The 24168-nt window shown below is 37.2% G+C and overlaps 1 protein-coding gene and 2 long non-coding RNA genes across 4 annotated transcripts; 2 read left to right on the top strand and 1 right to left on the bottom strand.

The window, feature by feature from the left end:
- Positions 1-2902: 2902 nt before the first annotated feature.
- LOC126613751 (homeobox-leucine zipper protein HAT22-like) lies at positions 2903-4538 on the bottom strand. Its single transcript, XM_050281336.1, has 3 exons — positions 3873-4538; positions 3539-3618; positions 2903-3423 (listed from the first exon to the last, which is right to left on the bottom strand). The coding sequence occupies exons 1-3, from the start codon at positions 4377-4379 to the stop codon at positions 3141-3143; spliced, it is 870 nt and encodes a 289-aa protein (XP_050137293.1). The 5' UTR covers positions 4380-4538; the 3' UTR covers positions 2903-3140.
- Positions 4539-4605: 67 nt separating this feature from the next.
- LOC126613752 (uncharacterized) lies at positions 4606-5042 on the top strand. The gene is made up of 2 exons (XR_007620182.1): positions 4606-4661; positions 4796-5042. It is a non-coding gene; the product is annotated as an uncharacterized LOC126613752 (long non-coding RNA).
- An 11897-nt stretch (positions 5043-16939) lies between these two features.
- On the top strand, positions 16940-19180 carry LOC126613753 (uncharacterized). Of its 2 annotated transcripts, XR_007620184.1 has the most exons (4): positions 16940-17276; positions 18012-18072; positions 18838-18907; positions 19013-19180. It is a non-coding gene; the product is annotated as an uncharacterized LOC126613753 (long non-coding RNA). The 2 variants fall into 2 exon arrangements; XR_007620183.1 differs by having other exon boundaries at positions 18838-19180.
- The last annotated feature ends 4988 nt before the right edge of the window (positions 19181-24168 follow it).

Raw genomic sequence — 24168 nt, forward strand, 5'->3', positions numbered from 1 at the left:
TGAGTGTTTAGTGTATAAACATAAAGTTGTCTTCACACTTTTTTCTTTAGATTAAAAGTAGAAGCAAATCGAATTTTAGCCTAACATATATTCATAAACACGTTATCTCACAAGGAAAAATGACTACTTTTAGCTCAAGTAGTAGTGAACATTGCTTGCGTCTAAGACTAAATTTCAATCTTCCCTCTCCCGCTGATTTGATTTCCTGATACAAGTAAAATTATAATCAAGTAATATAACACTTAGTTATTGAAGAAGACAAATAAGAAAAGTATAACAAAATAATTGATTATCATCACAATCAAGCAAAATGATGAAGGGAAAATATCAGCATCAAGAAAAACAGAAAGAAAAAGAATTATAGCGTGTTAAAATTTTTTTTTTCCGATGCAATGGTGTATTTTTATTAAGCGATTATTGATAAGGGTTAAAAGAATACAGACCTAGACAATATAAATCCATATCGAACTCGTCATTTGCGAGGCGAGTATCAAACTAAGTAAATGACGTGTTAAACTTTTAATTAAATTAGCACCATAAATTTATGATCAGATAAAAAGTTCGCCAGTAAACATCTAGGGAAACCAATATATAACGGGTCACTATTTTTTTTTCCTCAACTGGTTCAAAACCTATCATTAGTTCTAGATATAGTTGGTAGCTGGTCACTGAACCAACCGAATAAACACACTTTCAAACACTAGTGTAATATATAATTCCTGCGAAAAGTGATGTAGAATTTTGTGTGATTTGGTAATTTCCGAAATAATATAAAACAATTCCTTATATATAAGTCGACGGACCGACAAATCATCCAATGGAAGACATGTGTTTTCTGGTCTATTTCTTTATTTACTTACGTATGTGCGCACGCAGACATGGAATCTATAATTAGTGGAAGATTAATTAACATATTAAATGCTTGTTATAAAGCATATGACGCTACTGGTTTTTGCCTTCAAATAATTTGATTATTATTTCTTAATATAAAGTTTTTGTCCCCTTACCATCCTCACATAGTAGACAACAAGCAATCCTCCCAAAATAGCATTTAACAACCCTAAAAAATCTCCCGAAAAGGCAAAACTGGGAAAAACTAACAAATGCGAAACAACCCATATAAGATAGCTTTCACACTCTTTAACAATCAAAATAATAATTATTTCGAGCTTGGAATTCAAAGGGGTTGAAGGGTTCCCATAAGGTGATGATCGTGACATAAAAAATGGGTGATGAAAGTGATGATGAGACCATAAGACAAAGAGGTTTTCCCGGAAAGGGTACTCTTTTCCTGGAAAGTTCCCCTCATGATTTAATTGGTCCACAGTCTACACCATCCATTATGTGTGATGTGTGGCTTGTTTTTAGAACAACCTTTCTCATCATTCATCATAGCTTGCCTGTAACGTAAACATGTAGTAGTTTTTGTTTGTCCTAATCAATTTGGACCGTCCATTTATCTGAGTATATAGCTAAAGCTACTATACCTTATTTATTGTGTATGGGTATTCCTATATTGTAAAGGTAGAGTATGCCGAGTTTCATTCTCCTCAATCATATAATTTAAAGAAATTATTATCACCTACCGTTTAATCTAATCCAACAAATGCGGTCTTTTAACTATTGATGTTTACTTTCTTGTCCACTTTACATTATATCAAATGGTAAGTAATCATTCTTTCCTTGAACTAAGGGCCAAAAAAGGGAACTGAGAAATATATATTTTTCAGATGGGATTTAGAAATTTTAATCCATATGAACGGAAGGTGGATTGGGTCCTTGTTAGGGTTGGGGTCCATGCATCATATGGGAAGAGGAGTCTGACTTTGATACAAAATCTCATGATAAGATTTTGTGAAAGAAAGAAGGCAAGAGAGCCATTGGCATATCACGTGGGTTGTGACCCTACTGGTCCTAGTAAAACCATGGCATGTCACGTGACCATAATCCTTTACTAAAATTATTAGTTTTTGTATTTTTTTTGTTTTAGTGAACCATCCATTCCTTTCTTTCTCGTCACGCTTCTCACCACCCATTTTAGTAGTAGTGGTGGTCGACCTCTATCTATCTCTAAGCAACTGAATTACAGACAAATACATGTGAGCTAACGTCCCACCCCTTAACCCCACACTTACTTCTTATGTAATCATTCATTCCAATATTGTTTTCTTGGTCAAATGTGTGATAATTTCAAGAGAAAACATTTAACAACATCAATCAATTGTTCTTCGTTGTATCATGGGTAATAATGCTTGCTTTTCCAGACAATATTGTTGATTTTATAACTTACAAAAGTGTCAAAAATACACTTATTTACACGAATTAAGAAGGGATGATGGGATATGAGCATGTATAACAAAATAAGTAGGTATATGAGCAAGTGCCAAGTGGTCGGTACAAATGATACAATAGTTTACTTGAATTAATGAGTTTACTAATTCAAAAAGTGTGCTGAAAATTTAATTTTTCTCAAATGACACAAAATATATGGATTTACTTGACATGCGTGGTTTAGAGTGATTGCTTTTACTTAAGAATTAATACTTCTATCGTATACACTGTTTGGTTTGTGTGCGTGTGTTAAAAGATACGAAAGGAAAATGCATTTGTGGTAGATATTGTATTGTATTTATTCAGATAATTACGATTCATCAAAAAAACATTACCTTTGTTTGGTCGAGTGGTTCGAGATTTCAATCTTATCTTATATTTCATACATCAATGCCAACCTCTTTCACTTCAACTAATTAAGTCATGCGTGAGTGTTGTCGTTTGTTTAAACTTTCATAGATTAACTGAAATATTCATGCTCATACGTAAGCTATGCACGCTTGGTACAAAAATGAACTCCAAGAAAACAAAAATTTAAAAAAAAACATAGATCAATCAACAAACAAACAAATAATAGTAATCCCTTCATAGATATATTTCTTGACGATTTACAAAAATATATAAATAAAAAAAGTAAAAGTAATTGATCAGTAGTAACTATATTTTCTACAAATTAATTACACTAGTCCTTCAGAGTCCACTACAAAGCCCTTAACCAAAAATATAGGGGTCATGAGGGTTTGATTTCTCTTTCTTTTTTTTTCTTCTTATAAATCTAATCCTAACATAAATAGTAATTAATATTCTAATCAACAAGCTGCTGAGGGATTGGTAAAGTGATTGTAAAAATGAGGCTTTGAAGCCATAGAAAATGGGCTCTTGGATGATCCCTCACTACCAGCACCTCCGATTCTTTCACAAGATGGACACATAGTGAGGGTGGCTGTTGGCATATGCATGTACAAAGGTTGGTTTAATTTGAGTGCCTTCAGTTCTTGCAGCTCTTTTTGTAGCCTTCTGTTCTCATCTGTTAGTGTTTCACAGCACTTCTTCAAGAACTCACAGTCTACCTCAGTTTGCTTAAGCTTTGTCCTGCGAATTAACAAATCAAAGCCAGTATAATCAAATTTTTTGCATTAATTAATATCTGGACCTTTTTGGAAAATAACCCAAAAATTTTATCTGGAAATTAATTTTTAATATTTACCTGGCTCTCCTATTTTGGAACCATACTTCCACTTGTCTTGGCCTCAAGTTTAACTGCCTGGCTAAAGCTTGCTTTTGCTTCTGGAAATAAACCAATGAAATTAATATTAGTTTTCATAGAGACAATAATATTAATAAAAGATAAATGATTTTCGTAATATTATTTTTCATAGAGATAATAATAGTAATAAAAGATAAATGATTTTCGTACATTTTTTCGCCACATGTGAACATCGTTTGTAAAAAAAATCAAGATAACAGAAATAAACAGCGATGTGCATAAATCTTTCTCTAATCAAATAGCCTAACAAAATGATTAGAGAGAGAGAAATTACAGGATTGAGAGTGCTATGTTGTTTGAAGCTTTCCTCTAAGAGAGCAGATTGTTCCTTGGTGAGCCTGAGCTTCTTTCTAGCATTAGAACCGTCTTCATCTTCATCACTCACTCTTGAGGAGACTTTCTCATCGACATCAACCTCTTCACTGCTGAGGTCTCTCTCCCTCTTGACCACTCTACCACTAGAGAAGGAGTTAGAGACTGCGCTATGACTGTGAGGAGAGGACGCTGCGGCAGCTTGCCTGTACAAATCAATTGCTTCATCCTGAGAAGAATTACCAACCTTGTAAATATTGGAGGCTACTGTTTGTTGATGATATGGCTCACCAGAAAGACCTAAAGTTAAAGATGGCTCAAAAGCACCACTTGTTGGAGCAGAATTTAGGGAAGGCTTAATATTATTCTTTGCAAACTTTGTAAGGTTACAACTCTCCTGAGGAGCAGACGACGTCAGACCTAACCCTAATACAAGGCCTGTGTTGCAAGCATGATCATCGAAACCCATTTGGCAGAAGAAGGAGGAGGAGGAGGAGGAGGAGGAGGAGGAGATGTAATTGGGGGTTTGTTATGTGAAATGGGGGGTTGGGAGAGATAATATATATGGTTGAAGTTATGGGAGCAAAAGGGTGTGTGTTATGAGTTTTAGAGAGAGAGAGAGAGAGAGAGAGAGAGAATTAGGAATGAGACTTTTGTGGGGGCGCTGGGTGGGTGGGTGGGTGGCTATGATTATTAATCAAACGAAGGAATGAGTAGAGAAACGAATCTGGGGCATTGTGAAATTATGAAGGTACCTCCCTATCTCTCTACATAGGTTGACAATTTGAGTCCCACTACCATATAATATATATTCTTACATGCATAATCTCCATTCCATTATTATAACAACAAAACAATAGAACTCACATATATGCTTGCTGCTAGAATCCCATGGCAGTGGGAAACACATCAAAGAGGATGATTCGCTTGTGCTTCGCCACCCATTAACGTACCAATTCTAACTATTGCTAGCTACTACTTTAATTTTCTTTTCATTTATATGCTTCCTCTTGCGTTAGTAGGTTCTCACTTTACATGTATTTCAATTATTGGGTTATATGCTTCCTCTTGCGTTAGTAGGTTCTCACTTTACATGTATTTCAATTATTGGGCACACTTTTGCTCTGTGCTATCTTTACTTGTGTCTCAGCAGAAGTATTCCGTGACATATATATTATCATTAGAAATAAATGTTCTCTTGGTCACTACAAATGTATGATCATTTTTGTTGTTAAATTTGATATTAAGAGTGTATATTAAATAAAATTATTTTTAATATAATCATTTCAATCCATCAAATACAACTGTGAGTGATCAAATATTCTTAAACACTAGATAATCGAGGAAATATGACTTTTAATTATGCCCAATAAGCTAGTGTGGGATTTTGCTCATTCAAAGATTGCTTTATCTTATTGGAAAAGGAAATAAAATTAGAAAAAAAAAAATGAGAAGATCATGATTGGATATTAAGAAGTTCTTTTTAGTTGTATCAGCCCACATGAACTGTCTCCCACTCCATGTTTGCTTAATTCATGTGGCTAGAGAAGAGAGATGGACGTGCATCACATAGTGTCAACTCCTTGCTTACCAAATATTGCAATTCTAACTTTTATTTAAAGAGAGATGGGTGGATATATAGAATGGTGGGTGGTTTTTAATTTGTTTTGTTGGTTAATTAATTGGGATAGATTAATTAGAAGAGATGTCCACTATATTTCTCGAATTGCATATGTAATTAGTGTTGGATTAGCAGTAATTTCCTTTGTTTTCTCTGTTTGTTTTGTGATAAAGGAAAAGAGAAAGGGAAAAAGAAAAGTAGGTGGAAAACATGCACCATTGGAGGAGTAATGCTAGTAGTAGAATTCAATTCAAAAGAGTTATAATGGTGCCACGAGAATATAATTCATCAACAAGAATCCGGATATCTTTGCTTAACTAGAAAGTTGATGTGGAGTGTGTGGGACCTACTCTTCTCTCTTCATGTACATTTGATGATGATGATAATAACAATAATTATTATTATTATTATTGCATATGACCTTTTACTATAATGGTGAAAATGCATTGAGCCTTTGCATGGTGGTGTGAGTTCAAATCATGTCGATGTTTAATCTAACATCTAATTTAACAAAACCTATTATAAAAAGGAAAAAAAAATCATAATTATAATAATTAAGGACTCTCTCAATAATATTGCTTTGTCGGCGTACGATCGATGCTGATGAGCGGGATGAGTAGTTAGGTCACCTATAAGACATGATAACCCTAAAATAATGCAACGCAAGAGAACAGCAATTCAAGCTTCTAATGCATGCATGCTTATTAACTCCAATTATAATCTTTTTAAGGACAAATAATTAGGCTTTGAGAGGAGGAGGAGTACTATTTAATTATTTAAGGCCCCACTGACCAGTCATTGATGAGAATAGTGCGGGGGCATTAGTATTGCTCCACCAAAATACAACGTCCACACTTATATATGGATTATTTGTCACATTACGTTTTGGTACAAAATTTTTGCAGGAACATTAGTATTGATCCACCAAAATACAACGTCCATACATATATATATGGATTTTTGTCACATTATGTTTTTGACACAATATTTTGCAATGTTGGGATAGGAATTGATGTTAAACAATGAGATTGTAGAGAATCCATAAAGTCCTACTTTGTGAAAGTCCCCTTAGCATTTCTCTAATTGATTTTACCTGTTCAAGTTGAAAAATGATCGAAAGTAGTACTTTCTTAATCGTCAAGAATTCAAAGGGATTCTTTAATTATGGGTGATGTTAAAGAGATCAAATTTTTAGACTATCTTTTGTAAACTACATGATGTAAAGGTTGATGGTGGACTCTTTCTTTAAATCATTAAAAAATGAGGCCAGTCATGAACCATCACATCATACATCTATAAAAAATGGTATAAAAATTTGGTCTTCCTAACATTTTTTAATTATTAAATACTTTCATTATCACATGATTTTTGAAATGCCATACATGCAACTCTGTTCAATGGTGCACATGCCACTATTTCAATAAGTCTTTCAAAATGTAGACCCAAATAATAAAGACAGTTTTTTAAAATAAGGGTAAATCACACAAAACTACCTTGTCTTTAAAAAGTTTCAATGTCATACCTCATCTACAAATTTGTTGCAATGTCATACCTTCCGTCAGTTTGTTTGTTAATCCTTTGTTAAATGCTGACGTGGCTGAAGCGGGACCCACTCTTTATTAAAAAAATTTACTAAATATTAAAAATTTATTAAAAAATTAATGAATTATTTTAATTCTAAAAAAAAAAAATAAATAAATAAATTAAGGGACCCACCAGTCCACCCGTGTCACCCCTCTATTTCTTCTTCTTCTGTTCTTCCCCATTCACCCGTGTCCCCCTCCCACCCCCAACCTTCCTTCACCACCCCTTCCCTCACCTCTTCTTCCACCGCCCCTTTATCCCACCCAAAACCCAGATCCCCTCCCTACAACCCCCGACCCCTTCCCCACCCACGCCAACATCTTTCCCCCCAGACCCACCACCTCCTTCTCTTATTCTTCTTCTTCTGTTCTTCCCCATCCACCTGTGTCCCCTTCCCCACCCCCAACCTTCCTTCACCACCCCATCGTCGCCCTCTCTTCCTCCATCTCCACCTCCTTCCATCTCACCCATGGATCCTCCTTCCCTCTGTCGATTTGGACCCTAGCTGGCAAAACAGCAACATCGACTCGAACCTAGACTGGGTGTTTGTTGGGTCGGGCGTGTTCAAGAGCAGTGACCCGGTGAAGCGGACAAGGTTTATTGTGCAAGCGGTGACGCACTCTCAAGACCCGGATGTGCTGTCAGAGGTGAGCTGCAGGTTGGAGGAGGCGATGGTGGGGTTTAAGGGAGTGTTTGGATGGATTAGTGGGTTTAAAGGACTTTTTGGGTGGATTGTTGATGTGGTGTTCCTCGTCGGCGTGGATATGGGGAAGAGAGGGCGGCGGTAGGGTGGTGATGGAAGGTTGGGGGTAGGAGGCGGATACGGGTAGATGGTGAAGAACAAAAGAAGAATAAGAAGAAGAGGGGGGGACACGGGTGGACGGGTGGGTCCCCCAAATTTTTTTTTTTGAGAATTAAAAAAAATAATTAATTTTTAAATAAATAATTAATTTTTTTAATAAAGAGTGGGTCCCACTTCCAGCCACGTCAGCATTTAACAGAGAATTAACAGACAAACTGATGGAAGGTATGACATTGCAACAAATTTGTAGATGAGGTATGACATTGAAATTTTTTAAAGACGAAGTACGAAACTATTAATGACCCAATAGTTGAGGTAGTTTTGTGTAATTTACCCTTAAAATAACTTCAAAGCGCTTTAGGTTATCAAGATGTTTATGATAATGTTTGACAAGAAAAAACTAGAAATGCATTTGAGTTATAAAAAAACATTTGAAATAATTTCTAGAAGAAGCATCTACTATGTTTTTTTTTTTGGAAACATTTTAAGTACGTACTTTTTCAAGAAACACTTGCATTTTATTAAAAATAACGGAGTTATTCTAATATAAGTGCTTTTATGAAAAACGCTTCTAAATAAAAATACTTTTTAGAGACCTAACACACACACACACACACACACACACACACACACATATATATTTTATGCTTTTATGAAAAACGCTTCTAAATAAAAATACTTTTTAGAGACCTAACACACACACACACTCACACACTCACACACACACACATATATATTTTATTTTTGAGTAAACTGTCGATTTGCCCCCTGAACTATCACCCAACTTTCAATTTCCCCCCTGAACTTTTTAATTGGAAAATTAAGGACTTAAACTAATTTTTTTGGCCAATTTCCCCCCTACAGTTAGTTTTTCATAGATTTCATCCAAATTAACGTTAACTCTTATCATATGCAAACCACGTAACTCTCATTTGTGGACAAAAGTGTCATTTCACTAGACCTTTAGATACAAAAGCTATAGAATCACACATATTTGCATAGGTTTATATTTTAGAAATCTAAGGTTTTCAATTATTTTAAAGAATGAAGCGACCGAACTACCCACACATGTTGTGCATATGCTTCCATTTAACAAAAATTTGGATGGAATGAATGAAAAATTAACAGCAGGGGGCAAATCGGCCAAAAAAATTAGTTTAAGTCCTTAATTTTCCAATTAAAAAGTTCAGGGGGGAAATCGAAAGTTGGGTGATAGTTCAGGGGGCAAATCGGCAGTATACTATTTATTTTTTTTCAACTTGTCGAATAAGCTCGAGACAAGTGATTATCAATATGCCAATATATGATCTACATATGCATTATTGTTATGCTATGTATATTTGAAGAATATTCATCACTCAATTTATTTGTTTTTTGATAATCAAGTTATTTATTTTGAAATTAGCTTCAGACCTAGATGCATATGGTAAAATACACTGCTTTAACCAATTTAATGAACCTAAGATTGCATCACATTCTAGTCCGGTAAAACTATTTGTTCTATATAATAATTTCTTCGCAACTCATGCCACACCTACATACATAGCATCATTTCTATTCGTAACATGATCCAGTGTGACCTAAAAATAAGATAAGTTGATGCACAAAATCAGTGAGGACTTTGGTACAACAGAAAGTGTTAAGTTTGTGATCTTTGCTAGATTGCTCCAGTTACTAGTGTGGATAAGTTTGTAAATGGATAGAGATAGGGAAGCAAACACAAGATGTATGTGGTTCACCTAGATTGGCTACGTCCACGGAGTAAAGGAGTTCTCATTAATTGTGAAGGGTTTACACAAGTACATAGGTTCAAGCTCTCATTTTGTGAGTACTAGTGAATGATTTAGTACAAATGACATTAGGAAATATTGTGAGAGAATGATCTCTATTTATAGAAGAGAGTTTCTAGTTTCATTCTGACATTGACACGTGTCGTGTTATGATTGGCTTCTGATGTTGACACGTGTCGCGCTATGATTGGCTTCTGATATTGACACGTGTCGCGCTGTGATTGGCCTCCTGGTTGGAAGGAAACTCTTCTGGGTCCTTGACGGTATAACGTTGACCGGTGCTCAGTAGTTTCGGGATTGGTCAAGTATGGTACAAACAGTGCTCCCCTAAGTTCCCGAGTGAGGGAAACTCCTTGGTTGGGGACTTGCAAGATCCAAGCCATTGAGTAATCACGAAACTTCTAAGTACCGAAGTGTGGTATCATTTTCACTTGCCTTATCTGTCTCATATGGCCGAACGCCTATTTGCTCGAACCCGCCAAGTTGAAACATTGGCAGCTAAAGTGATAAGTCTCAAACAGGAGATCAGGGGGCTCAAGCATGAGAATAAATAGTTGCACAGGCTCACACATGACTATGTTACAAACATGAAGAGGAAGCTCGACCAGCTGCAGGAATCTGATGGTCAGATTTTACTTGATCATCAGAGGTTTGTGGGTTTGTTCTAAAGGCATTTATTGCTTTCGTCTTCTGGGGTTGTACCGCGTAATGAAGCTCCAAATGATCAACCTTCGGTGCCTCCTCATTTTGGGGTTCTGCCTAATACTGAGACTCTGAATAATCACCCTCTGGTGCCTCATCTTTCTGGGGCTCTGCCGACTGCTGAGACTTCTCCTGAGCAACCTTTGTGAAGGCTCCCTCTTGTTTGTTTATTTTGATTCATGTATATGTACATATTTGTAACTTATCAGAGATATCAATAAACAAGCTTTGCTTCATTTCAATCTATTGTGTTAAATACACCAAGGCCTTCTTCACTAAGTTCTTTGAATTTTTCCTTTTGTTGAAGCTTGTATGTTGAAGCTTTGTGAGTGAAGCATGTAGGTTGAGGTAGTGCTCCCTTAATTTCCCGAGTGAGGAAAGCTTCTCAGTTGGAGACTTGAAAAAATTCAAGTTACTGAGTAGTCGTAAGACTTTCGAGTATCAAGGTGCAGTAGCATATGGTAGGAGTCCCCCAAGTCTCTGGTCGAGGGAGTTGACGAAGGAGGTGTCTTGCTAGTAGCCAAGTTTCCAAAGTAACAAAACTTCACCATTTTCCTTTCTAAGTGGTAGCCCAAAACTCATCCTTCATATATATTTGTTATGAAAGTTGTTAGGCCTAAAGAAGAGGAGGCCTAGGCAATTTTTTTTTTTTTATTCTTTTGAATTTTTGAATTTCTGAATTTTTAAATTTTCGAATTTCAGAAAAAAAAAATTAAAAAAAAAAAAATATATATATATATATATATATATTAAGCTTTATAGGTGAAGCTTTGTAGGTGAAGTTTTGTTGGGTACCATGAATTGATTTTGCTTCACAATATCTTGATCAAGATAGTGTGAAACTTTTGTAGGTGAAGATTTTGTGTTGAAGCTTTTGTGGTGGGTGAAGCTTTTGTGGGTGAAGCTTTTGTGATGGGGGAAGCTTTTGTGGGTGAAGCTTTTGTGGGTGAAGCTTTTGTGGTGGGTGAAGCTTTTGTGGTGGGTGAAGCTTTTGTGGTGGGTGAAGCTTTTATGGGTGAAGCTTTTGTGGTGGGTGAAGCTTTTGTGGGTGAAGCTTTTGTAGGTGAAGCTTTTATGGGTGAAGCTTTTGTAGGTGGGTGAAGCTTTTGTGGTGGGTGAAGCCTTTGTGGGTGAAGCTTTTGTAGGTGGGTGAAGCTTTTGTAGGTGAAGCTTTTATGGGCGAAGCTTTTGTAGGTGGGTGAAGCTTTTGTGGTGGGTGAAGCTTTTGTGGGTGAAGCTTTTGTTGGTGAAGCTATTGTAGGTGAAGCTTTTGTGTTGAAGCTTTGTAGGTGAAGCTTTGAAGTTGAAGCTTTGTAGGTGAAGCTTTGGAGTTGAAGCTTTTGTTGGGTACCATGAATTGAATTTGCTTCACACTATCTTAATCAAGATAGTGTGAAGCTTTTGAGAATTTGTAGTTTTCCTCCATTGGTGAAGCTTTTGTGGTGAAGCTTTTGTTGGTGAAGCTTTTATGGGTGAAGCTATTGTGGGTGAAGCTTTTGTGTTGAAGCTTTGTAGGTGAAGCTTTGGAGTTGAAGCTTTGTAGGTGAAGCTTTTGTGTTGAAGCTTTTGTAGGTAAAGCTTTTGTGTTGAAGCTTTTGTAGGTGAAGCTTTAGAGTTGAAGCTTTGTAGGTGAAGCTTTAGAGTTGAAGCTTTTGTTGGGTACCATGAATTGATTTTGCTTCACACTATCTTGATCAAGATAGTGTGAAACTATTGAGAATTTGTAGTTGTCCTCCATTGATGAAGCATTGTTGAATTTCCTTTTTTTTTTGGGAAACTAGAAATTTTGAAAATGTGGGAGAGACAACATATACAAATTTTGCTTCCACACTGTTGAGCAAGAGATTGTGATGCAAGCCACACCTTGTAGTAGTTGAAGGTTTGGATGAACCATATAAATTGAATTTGCTTCGAACAGTCTTAAATTTGCATCGAAGGTTTGAGAATTGTAGTTGCCCTCCATTGATGAAGCTTTTGTTGGCACTATAAATTGGTTTTGCTTCACACTGTCTTGATCAAGAGTGTGTGAAACTTTTGAGAATTGTGGTTGCCATCCATTGATGAAGCTATTGTTGGCACCATAAATTGGTTTTGCTTCACACTTTCTTGATTAAGAGTGTGTGAAACTTTTGAGAATTGTGGTTGAACTCCTTTGATGAAGCTTTTGTTGGCACCATAAATTGGTTTTGCTTCACACTGTCTTGATCAAGAGTGTGTGAAGCTTTTGAGAATTGTGGTTGCCCTCCATTGATGAAGCTCTTGTTGGCACCATAAATTGGTTTTGCTTCACACTGTCTTGATCAAGAGTGTGTGAAGAGTGTGTGAAGCTTTTGAGAATTGTGGTTGCCCTCCATTGATGAAGCTCTTGTTGGCACCACAAATTGGTTTTGCTTCACAATGTCTTGATCAAAAGTGTGTGAAGTTTTTGAGAATTGTGGTTGAACTCCTTTGATGAAGCTTTTGTTGGCACCATAAATTGGTTTCGCTTCACACTGTCTTGATCAAGAGTGTGAAACTTTTGAGAATTGTGGTTGAACTCCTTTGATGAAGCTCTTGTTGGCATCATAAATTGGTTTTGCTTCACATTATCTTGATCAAGAGTGTGAAGCTTTCTACGAGTTGTAGTGTTTGCATTGTTACAGAGGGGAAATGTCTGAAATAGATGCAAAAGGGCTGAATAGCTTGATCTTCGTACGCCATGTACTGAAGTTGTTGTTGGCTTGCAATAAGACTTTGTTGGTAACTATAACTCTTGTTGAGCATAAGTGCTCCCCTAGTTAAGTTGTCAAGCTTAAGGGTTTTTGATTATTTGTAAATGCTAGGAGTTCACATGTACAAGTTGTACCACTCGTCTTCTAGTAGGTGGAATGAATGGTGAGTTACTTTCATCACTTGGTTGGTGGTACGAAGGTGAGTTCCTTCATCACCTTTCATCACATTTCATCACCTGGTTTGTGGCATGAAGGAGAGTACGGGTTGTACATTTCATCACCTGGTTAGTGGCATGAAGATGAGTTCCTTCTTCACTTGATTGGTGGCATGAGTGGCAAGTTGCCAAATGATATTAGAGTACTGGTTGTACATTTCATCACTTAGTTGGTGGCATGAAAGAGAGTACGGGTTGTACATTTCATCACCTGGTTGGTGGCATGAAGATGAGTTCCTTCTTCACCTGGTCGGTGGCATGAGTGGCAAGTTGCCAAATGATATTAGAGTACGGGTTGTACATTTCACCACCTGGTTGGTGGCATGAAGGAGAGTACGGGTTGTACATTTCATCACCTGGTTGGTGGCATAAAGATGAGTTCTTTCTTCACCTGGTTGGTGGCATGAGTGGCAACTTGCCAAATGATATTAGAGTACAGGTTGTACATTTCATCACCTGGTTGGTGGCATGAAGGAGAGTACGGGTTGTACATTTCATCACCTGGTTGGTGTCATGAAGATGAGTTTCTTCTTTACATTTCATCACCTAGTTGGTGAGAATAAGGGCAAGGTGTCGAGGCACATTGTGGTAAGTGTCGAAGACACAAAGTATGTTGAACCCTTTCGAAGCACAGTTGGCTTATGTATGGATGTGTTGGAATGTATGATGTTTATGTATGAATGTGTTGGAATGTATAATGTTTATGTTGATTGATATGAGTGATGCTTATGAATGTTTTGCTATGCATTAAAGGATCCATGCTTTTGATATGTGAACCATGTTGGTTGTAACTCTTAGTATCACATACTTTGTGTCAAAGTACGCATATTGAAGCTCTGAGTTAGAGTATAAGGGTAGGTCAGCGTAGACCAAGTGTTCCAGTGCTAGGAACGCAAAAGACTCAGAAGAAATTGTCTGAATTCCTTCTTCTTTAAATATTTACCGAATGGCTTGTGTGACAAAAGATCTCAAGCAGTTGAGAGTCAAAACATTTGTAATGTGTATGCCTTCGTATAATAGCATTTCCTTCAGTACCTAGTCCTCCACTTTGAAAAAGTGAGGCTTGGCCCCATAGTCATAATAGTCGAAGGTACGTTCACCCCTGGTTATCTTGATGCGAACTTTTATCCCTTTTGTTGTAATGGGCTTGCTGAGAGTAAAAATCCTTCCTCTTACGAAGAGATATATACGTTTGGTGACTTAGCGAGTAGCTAAATGAGGCAGGAAATGATGTAATGGGTGTCTGAATGGCCAATATCTCCACACTTGGTAGAACTTGACTTCCACTTCCCATTTGTTGATAGGGATTAACCATATGGGGGTTCCCTTGGTATGTCTCTGCTTCGGCGGAGGCGTGGTTGTAAGCATGTGCCATCACCTCAGAGTAAGTCTTCCAAGTGTTGGCATTGATCAAGTACTTGAAGAAACAATCATGTAGGCCTGCTGTGAAGGCTTTGAGGGCGGTCTTGTCATATGCCTCAGCGTAGTAAGAATACTCATGGCTGAAGCGATCGGTATACTCTCATAGTGACTCGTTCGGCTTCTGGCGAATAGTGTACAAGTCATCTGCAGAATGTAAGTGATCGGTCTGGAAGATGTGTTGAGAGACAAACAGTTTCCTCAATTCCTCAAATGAGTCTACTATCTCAGGTGGAGGATGGCAATACCTGTTTAGAGCTCCGCCAGAGAGGGTGGAGGGGAAGAGAAGACATCGCTCTTCGTTGGTATACATCCGATATGCCATGGTGGACTCAAAGAGGTTAAGTTGTTCAATTAGGTCCTCCCTTCCAGTATAGAGTTGTAAACCAAGCTTTTGCTTTGTCTTCGCTTGAAGGAGGGTGTCGAGGATCCTTCTTGTGAGAGGGCCAGGCTTGGGTTGGTTCCAGTCAGCTATCTTGGCCTGACGTTCGTCCTTCAACTTGTTTACTTCCCCAAGAAGCTGTAGGATAAGGGGGTCATGAGTAGAGTTATATACCACTGGAATTTTCTTTCGTAAGTCTCCATTGCCTCTTGGAAGTAGGAAAGTTTGAGCATGGGCGTGTGGTTTTTTTTTGGACTCGTCGTACTGACTTCTAGGGCGAGTCTATCGGAATACCTCAGAGTCCCTCGTACCTTCACGTTCTTTCCCTAGATTCGCAGCTGGACTGGGTGTGGGAGGGGACCAAGTCTTTCAGAAACCCTTGGGTCATTGATTTTCGAGCATATGTGGAGGGGATTTTCTCGACGTTACTTTAGGAAGTCTTGGAAGTCACGATAAATGGCTTTCGATCTTTCCAACCCTTCTGCAAGGAGGTGTCTTCCTCCACTTCTTTTACTTTGGGTCGAAGCATCTGGGTTGAGAGAAGTCTCATGTTGATCAATGTTTTGATGATTAGCTCGCTCTTCATCAGGGATACCCATGTCGAATGGAGGTGACCCTCCGTGTTGGGGGGGCACCCAGATGATGGTCGATGTCCACATGGGCAACGAACTAACTGTTTGAGTACACCTAGTTTTGTGGAGCGTCTCAAAGAGCTTCTCATACTACTCCTGGATGACCTCATTCTTCATTACTATCTTGTTGTTCTGAGCTTCTAGCTCATCGACTTTAGCTTGAAGAGCAACCCTCTTTCCTTCATTCTTTCGTTTCTTCGCACTAGGTGCAAGAGGGGTGTCATTCTGTGTGTTGTGGCTTTCTTCGCTCCCCATGTTGGAAAGGGATGCCTGGTCAAAAGAGAGTGTACAAATGATGGAAACTAGCTTAGCAAAGCTGAAGAGAGTGGGAATAAGTGTTGTTCCCACAGACGGCGCCAAATGTTGGTGCACAAAATCAGCGAGAACGTCGGTGCAACAGAAAGTGTTAAGTTTGTGATTTTCGCTAGATTGCTCCGGTCACTAGTGTGGATAAGTATGTAAATGGATAGAGACAGGGAAGCAAACACAAGATGTACGTGGTTCACCCAGATTGGCTACGTCCACGGAGTAGAGGAGTTCTCATTAATTGTGAAGGGTTTACACAAGTACATAGGTTCAAGCTCTCCTTTTGTGAGTACATAGGTTCTTGCTTTTAGCCCTGTTTTTCAACCAAACTCTGACTAACCTCATATGAAGAGGTGAATAATTTAATATACGAGACTAAATTTTGAGATTTCCCACTCTTGAGTTGGAAATAGTCTAGTAAAATAAAATCATTGCACCATGGCTCATGAGTGCATAAAGTTTGGTCATGACAGATATGTCTTTGGTATGTTTCAATGTGACAAACCGTCCTTAGTTCTACAATTTTATAAATTTAAAAAGAGTAAATTAACGGAAATGCCCTTGATGTGAGGATAGTTGACTTTTGTTGACCATCGTTTAATGAGACATACGACCCATTCTTTTAACATATTTGGGTAGTAGTTAGCGAGATGAACATGTGGACTCAAACGGAATTAGATTTGGAGATATGGTGAAGATTTTATGAACGTGAAGGGCAATTTGGTAACTTTAGGTTAGGAGATTTTTTATGTGTGTTGTTTTGTAAGCCGTTGGGGCCCACACTTCATTTCTCCCATGCTCCCGTGTCCCCTTCATTTTTCTAGAACTCTCTCCTTCCTCCTCATTTATCATCCCTCATCTCTCATTTTCACTATTTTTCTCGTCCTACCCTCTCTGTACAACAGCCAACAAAACCCTCTGGCGATCCCTACCACACCAAACCACCATGGCATGTCCCTCTCTGTCTCTCTTTTGCTCTGCATCCCTCCCTCAAACTCTCTAAAAACTCTCTCTCTGCACTCTTTGTGCACAGTAGCACCACACCACCACTACCTAACTACTTAGGCGAATCAGACCATCAAATCATCACTGTGCTTTGTCCTTCCTTACTTATGTTAAGCTCAGACATTGAAGGCAACCCAATCATGGAATTTGCAATGAACAGTGGCCATGGCACTGTTCATCCTTTTTCCCTGACCATGGTGAGCCTCAAGACCTTCACATCCTTCATATTCTAAAGCCTTATATTGTGCTTTTGACCTTAAAATGTTGATTGGGGGTGATTGAGTGCAAAAAACAAGTTGGGGGAGTTTTTCCCTAGATTTTTGGAAGAAATGAACAGTGGCCATTGGCCCACTTTCAGATCACTTTTCTGGTCGGCTCCGACCGTGTTTTGACCTCATGGTATGATCCTGTTCCCTTCATTACGAGTTTCAAATAATAGGTTGAACACTGAAAATGGTTAGGTAGCGAGCTAAAAATAGCTATGAAATTTGGGATGAAATTTCCCAGATTTCTGGAAAACTACAATTCGTGGTCATTTGGCCACTTTCAGGCCATTTTTCTGGCCAACACCGACCTTAACTCAGCCCTAATTTGGTATGGTTTTGTTCCCTACATTTCTAACTTCAAAATAGCTTTTGAATCATTGATTTTGGTAGAGAATCGAGCTTGATTAACTCTGGAAGTTGGACCAAAAACCTGCAAAATTGTAAAAACTCGCGTAGGCCCTTATGGATGGGTGGGATGGTCGGCGAGTGCGGCTCGTGGCTGCTTGTGGAGCCTTTGTAGGTTTCTCAACGTGCCGGACCCGAATCCGCCTTCCGTTTTCCAAAATTCAACCATTTTAAAATAGTTTCTTTATTAGCCATATTTTGTATGAAAACACGTTTATACGTTAGTACATTACGTATTTACATAAATGGTTTCGTTTTTAGGTGAAACGCATCGCAAGGACTCTCGATGCTGCGAAGCGGGTTTGACTCGACGACATGAATTGTGAGTGGGTCTTATATATATATATATATACATATATTTATTTAGTTTCAATATATACAATTATTAATAAATTCTATACATATTGCCATGATTAAATTAACGTTTATAAGAAATGCCTTATTGTCGGGAAATGATGAAATAATCCTACGGGATGCACATGTAAGCTTATTATTATTGGGGATGCCTTAATTATATCTACAGTCATGAATAGAATTGTATTGACTAGAATTGTTGAAATTACTATGGCATGATTATATTTAAGTTATTTGCTCATCATTGTTGCACCGGTGTTAGTACTCACCTGGGCCAAGGCTAGGCTTTCATGTGTATGTACACATCGCACCGTATGCTCACCTTGGATCCATTGTAGGTGCTAGTCCTGTCGTACAGGTTGCAATAAGAAATTCCGACTCGTATGTGCTGCGCATAGCCCCAGTTTTCATGTGCTTGTAGTACTAAAGCCTATGTTCATGTCAGAATACCTCTGCATGAACTCGTGTGTCAGCATCTATTGATGAGCATTCGATGTGATATGTTTATTTAGGCAAAAATATGTGATTACGGACATCTTGTATTTGGTTACAAAAGTTGTGGCATATGGTATCCTTAAAAAATTGCTGGCTATGGCAAGTATTTTTATACTATACGTAGTATGTATATTTGGGAACTATACTTGCTTTACGGCGAGGGGTTATAACATTTTCAAAAAGATTTTTATAAAGCTTTGTTTTTAGGCTCACTGACCCTTATTTTTTTCCCCTCCAGGTTTTATTGCTGAGTTTTTGTATCGACGAGGATTCTTGGTAAATCTTGGTGTAGATGATTTCCTTCGAGGGTATAATTCTCACCCTATCTTATTGTACTGTACTTATGCTCTGACATCACTGTGAAATGAGTCATTTCTGCTCACTAGCGCACTCTTATATTTTGGCACTTTTAGGTTTAAACTTACTTACATTTTCCACATCACTACATTTATGGCTTTGTCACTCTCCTGGTGTTGGCCAACACAGCTAGATTCGGAGTCCAGGTGGACATTATGGGTCGGGGTGTGTCATTCAACTTCTCCCTTAATTTCATGTATTATTTTATTTATTTTATATTTTAATTTTTTCTACAAAAGAATTTATAATTGAGTAGCATGGTCGTTTTGTCAATGTCAAAACTATTATTATTATTTTCTGCTAGAAAATATAATTATTTGTTGTGACTTATATTTAATGAAAAAGGGCACAAAGAAAATATAGAGAGAGATGTGTTTGTAGGGTTGTGTAGATGATGTGTATTGCTCTTACGCAGTGCCTTTATTTACAGTAATAAGAGAGATAGGAAATCCTTCTTCTCCAAGAAACACAAATCCTAATAGGGAAGAATAACTAAAATCAAATCTAATCTATGATTTACACAATCACACTTAAATAAGAAGTTTATAACATTATTATTATTATTTTGGTTGTGCTTGAGAAACGTAAGGAAGGATATTTAAGAAAAGATTATCCAAAGGCCAAAAAACTTTCATCATCTACCGAGTGGCTAAATACTTGGACTTGAAGTTGATAGCCAATGACTTTGTCATATTTGAGAATATCAAATTAATTTAGGATTAATCTCAGTTTACTACCTTAAAGGTTCTTGGTTTTTAACATTTGGTACATGAAGTTTTTTTAGTCCCAGTTTGGTACCTAAAGTTATAATTATGGGACACTTTCATGCATCCATTAAGCTTTCCGTCCACACATCCACTAATTGATGATGTGACATCCACGTGGACAATGATCGGATGCCACGTGTCAATATGGGCCCACGTGAATATTAAAAAATTAAAAAAAAATAAGAAAAAAGAAAATTTCTTTTTCTCTGCAAACTCAATCTGTCTTCTTCCAAGGACCAAACCAAAATCCACCACTAATTCCACCAAGAATATCAATTGAAGAAGCTCAATCCCACATCAATACCCTCAAACTCCACCAAATCCGCCAACACATGTTCTCTAACCTTGTGTTCCTCTCATCCGAACTCCTCGTTGTCGTCGCCCACTCCATTTCCTGCAATCTTCTTCCTGAACTTCAAGATCTCATTTTAGAGCTTCGAGATCTTAGAGTCAGTGATGGACTTGTGAAGGTGAACGGTCTTGGACACGACATTGGCGACCTCGAAGGAGAGAACGTCTATGGTCTGCTTTTGGGTTTTGGCGACGGTGGCACCAACACATGGTGGCTCATTTGCTTCAGTGCTTCGATTCTTCTCTCTCCTCGGGTGGCTCGCGAACAGGAGCTGCTCCAAATCAATTTCAGATTTAGGTTCCTCAGATTTTAGGGTTGGGTTTTGCAAAGGATGAAGGTGAAGAGGGTGGAGGAGAGAGAAGGGAAGGGAGTGGATAGGTGGGTGCAGATAAGGTGAGAAGGGATAGAGCGGATGGGTGGGTGCAAAGGAGAGAAGGGAGGGAGAAGAGAGGTAGGGGTTGGGGGAGATGGGGGTGAGGTAGGAGACGGATCGGGTTTGTAGGAAAAAGAACTATTTTTTTTTAATTTTTAATTTTTAATTTTTTAATATTCACGTGGGCCCATATTAACACGTGGTGTCCAGTCATTGTCCATGTGGATGCCACGTCATCAATGAACAGAGGTTCTGATGGAAAACTTAATGGATGTATGAAAGTGTCCCATAATTATAACTTTAGGTACCAAACTGGGATGAAAAAAACTTCATGTACCAAATGTTGAAAACCAAGAAACTTTAAGGTAGTAAACTGAGATTAAACCATTAATTTATATATGCATCCAATGATAAAGATAAATTAACGTATGTATTTTATAACTTTCACTTTAAATGCATGATTGGGGGCACATTCACAAATTCTTTAAAATAATTAAATTAATAAAAAGGGTTTTTATCACCAATGGTCCTTGAAATTCACTATCATCATCAAGATAGTCCCTGAAATTGAAAATCAAACAATGTAGTTCCTGAAAATAGGTGTCGCAAATCAATATAGTCCTTCCGTCACAATTATGTTAAAAAATTTGTTAAGTGCTGATGTGGCATATAAATAGGCCCCACAAGATTTACGGATTTTTGTCACAAATAGTCACTGAAATTGACCTACACCATCAAGATGGTCCCTGAAATTGACCCACAACATCAAGATGATCTCTAAAATTAAAAATAGATGAATGTAATCCTTGAAAATAGGTGTCACAAGATAGTCCTTGAAATTGAAAATCAAACAATGTAGTTCCTGAAAATAGGTGTCGCAAATCAATATAGTCATTCTGTCACAATTATGTTAAAAATTTTGTTAAGTGCTGATGTGGCATATAAATAGGGCCCACAAAATTTACGGATTTTTGTCACAAATAGTCACTGAAATTGAACCACACCATCAAGATGGTCCCTGAAATTGACCCACAACATCAAGATGATCTCTAAAATTAAAAATCGATGAATGTAATCCTTGAAAATAGGTGTCGCAAATCAATTGATCATTCCGCCACAATTTTGTAAAAAAACTATTGTTATGTTCTGATGTGGGTTTAATAATTAATTAAAATAGTTGTATAAATATGTTTTTGCACAATGGTATTTTTTTTCTTATAGTAGGGCACGTCGAACAAACTCTCCAAGATTACGATGATGTCTTAGAAATCGTTGCCAATCAGCCAAGTTGTCATCAAAGGTGATCTCAATCTAGGTTTAATTCGGTGAAGGGTGTCAAAGTGTATAAAGAGGCCTGTATTGAGTTTTTTTATTTTTTTAGAGAATAGACAACGAAGGAGGTTGAGGAATGTGGAATGGGATAGGAGGTGATTACAGGACTAGGTTTTTGGGTTGACATCTTCTTATTAACTATTAAATTATTAAACCTATTTGTAATTTTTTTAAAATTTAATAAGACTTGTGTGACCCATTTATATGTACACATAATAGATTTTTTGACAGAATTGTGATAGAACGACTACATTGATGTGGGACACTTACTTGCGGGACTACATTCATTGATTTTAAATTTCAAGGACAATTTTGATGTTGTGGGTCAATTTCAGTGACAATTTTGATGTCGCGGGTCAATTTTAAGGACCATTTGTGAGAAGAAAAAAAGGACTTATGAGACTCATTTGTGTGCCACATCAGCACCTAACAGAATTTTTAACAGAATTCTAACGGAATGACCATATTGATTTGCGACATATTTTCAGGGACTACATTGATTGATTTTTAATTTCAGGGATTATCTTGATGGTGAGAATCAATTTCAGGGATCATTTGTGATAAAACCCGTTAACAAAAACAAATTTTGAATTGATTTGATTAGTTAATTAATTCGTACAGAAATGATATAAAACCAAATAAACTTGCGATGGCTGTCGATCATGTGCCACACTACACTTGCCCGGCCCTTCCTCTTTCATTTTTTTTTTTTACAAAAATATTATATACCTAAGGGGTGGGGATGAGGCTAGGAGACACTGAAAAAAAATTGTAGTTTCACCATTAAACTAATTAAGCAATACGAAAAGTAGTCTAACTTAGTTGTCCATGCATGGTCTCTTATTCCATGAATTCTCAACACATCCCACAAAGTGATGAATTTTCAAGCCTAATACGAGAACAATAAAATAGGATGACATAGAGAACATGTGGCGCTGGGTCTCATGCGTGAGATAGATACCATGAAAAAAGTTGATGTTCAACCGTAATACTAGTTGCCACTCAGTACTATGGTCCGGTAATATTCCTCTTCACTTGAAAGTGAGAGGTCTTAGGATCGAATCTCGTGGATAACGAATTCTATACCAAATTAGGCTACCCATTGTGTGGTTTAGCCGAACCCTCCTCCCCTTAGTTTAAAAATATCGATGTATTAAAAAAAAAAACAACCATAATACCAGTTAACAGTATGAAACGTAACCCAACTACATATAAACACATGAAAAGTCCATTCTTTTCTCGATGTGAGTTTCACTATGAATACCCTCACAATAACTTTGTTTTATTATCAATAGAAGAAAGAAATTCAAATTAACTTAAGCCTTCATCCAATATTGAAAAGAAAATTATTCACAATAACCTTTTTTTTTTAAGTCTTAAGTTTAATTTTATGAACGCTACCAAAAGTGTAGAGTAATGCTTCCGTTTGTACGTATTAAAATTTTCAAGCCCACACAATAATTTTATAAGTCTTGACATCTAAATTTCAAGTTAAGTTTTCACCAAAAGATACCAAATGATTTTCGATCTATTGATAAAATAAAATGTGACTCTTTTATCTTCAAATCTTCACAGATACAAATATAAGAAGTCGTTATCATTTACAGAAATTAAATCTAAGATCTATGAGACATCTCACTTATAAGTATAGAGAAATATCCTTAAACTATAATACTATTCAGTTTCTTACTCAATTAAATTAAAAATAATATATTTTGTTGTATCGTGTGGAGGGCAGAGGGCGACACGTAGATGTGTATAATGGTTAGGACACGAAGGCTCCAGTAATGATTTGGTATGATAGGGCATTTGATTCCATTGGGGGCGGATGATGATTGTGGATCGTAGAAGTTGGCAATGATGGAGGGAGAGAATTTGGGATGAGGTTTTAGGGAGATGTCTCCTCTTCTTCTCCCTTTAAACTTTGAAGCCAAGCCGACCATATTTCACTCAACTTTTATTTCCATTCTCTTCCCTCTTCTCATATTTTGTTTTTTATCTTAAAAAAATCAATATAAAATGTTGACATTGCTTAATCGTAACCATTCAAGTAGGATAAGAGGAAAGAGGAGAGAGATTAGGAAGGGAGAAAATCTTCCTTCGTATATCTTACTGCTCTCACTACCCATGTGTACAGGCTTGCTTTCTCCTTTAGACTAGAGGATTCTCTATGTAAAACTGTAATGTTTCTAAACTCTAAATCATGGTATTGAGTAAGCAAAATATGTGGGACGTTTAACTAACAAACGTCAGTTATTAAGAGAACGTTGTTTTTCTTTGAGAAAATATTACAAAGAAAATCCATGAGTACAACCCTACTCAATCCTCTCTTTGTTGGCTACCATGTTGCTAAACAAGTTTGGGACAAGTTCGGGTTAGAGCTAAATC

Source organism: Malus sylvestris, chromosome 2 (assembly GCF_916048215.2).
Source record: "Malus sylvestris chromosome 2, drMalSylv7.2, whole genome shotgun sequence".
NCBI lineage: Eukaryota > Viridiplantae > Streptophyta > Magnoliopsida > Rosales > Rosaceae > Malus > Malus sylvestris.

Bases quoted from the DNA above. Each gene is read 5' to 3' on its own strand.
- LOC126613751 (XM_050281336.1), bottom strand. From the start codon at position 4,379: ATGGGTTTCGATGATCATGCTTGCAACACAGGCCTTGTATTAGGGTTA. The intron at 3,619-3,872 runs GTAATTTCTCTC...GTTTATTTCCAG, and splicing joins AACATAGCACTCTCAATCCT to AAGCAAAAGCAAGCTTTAGC. The intron at 3,424-3,538 runs GTAAATATTAAA...GTTAATTCGCAG, and splicing joins TTCCAAAATAGGAGAGCCAG to GACAAAGCTTAAGCAAACTG.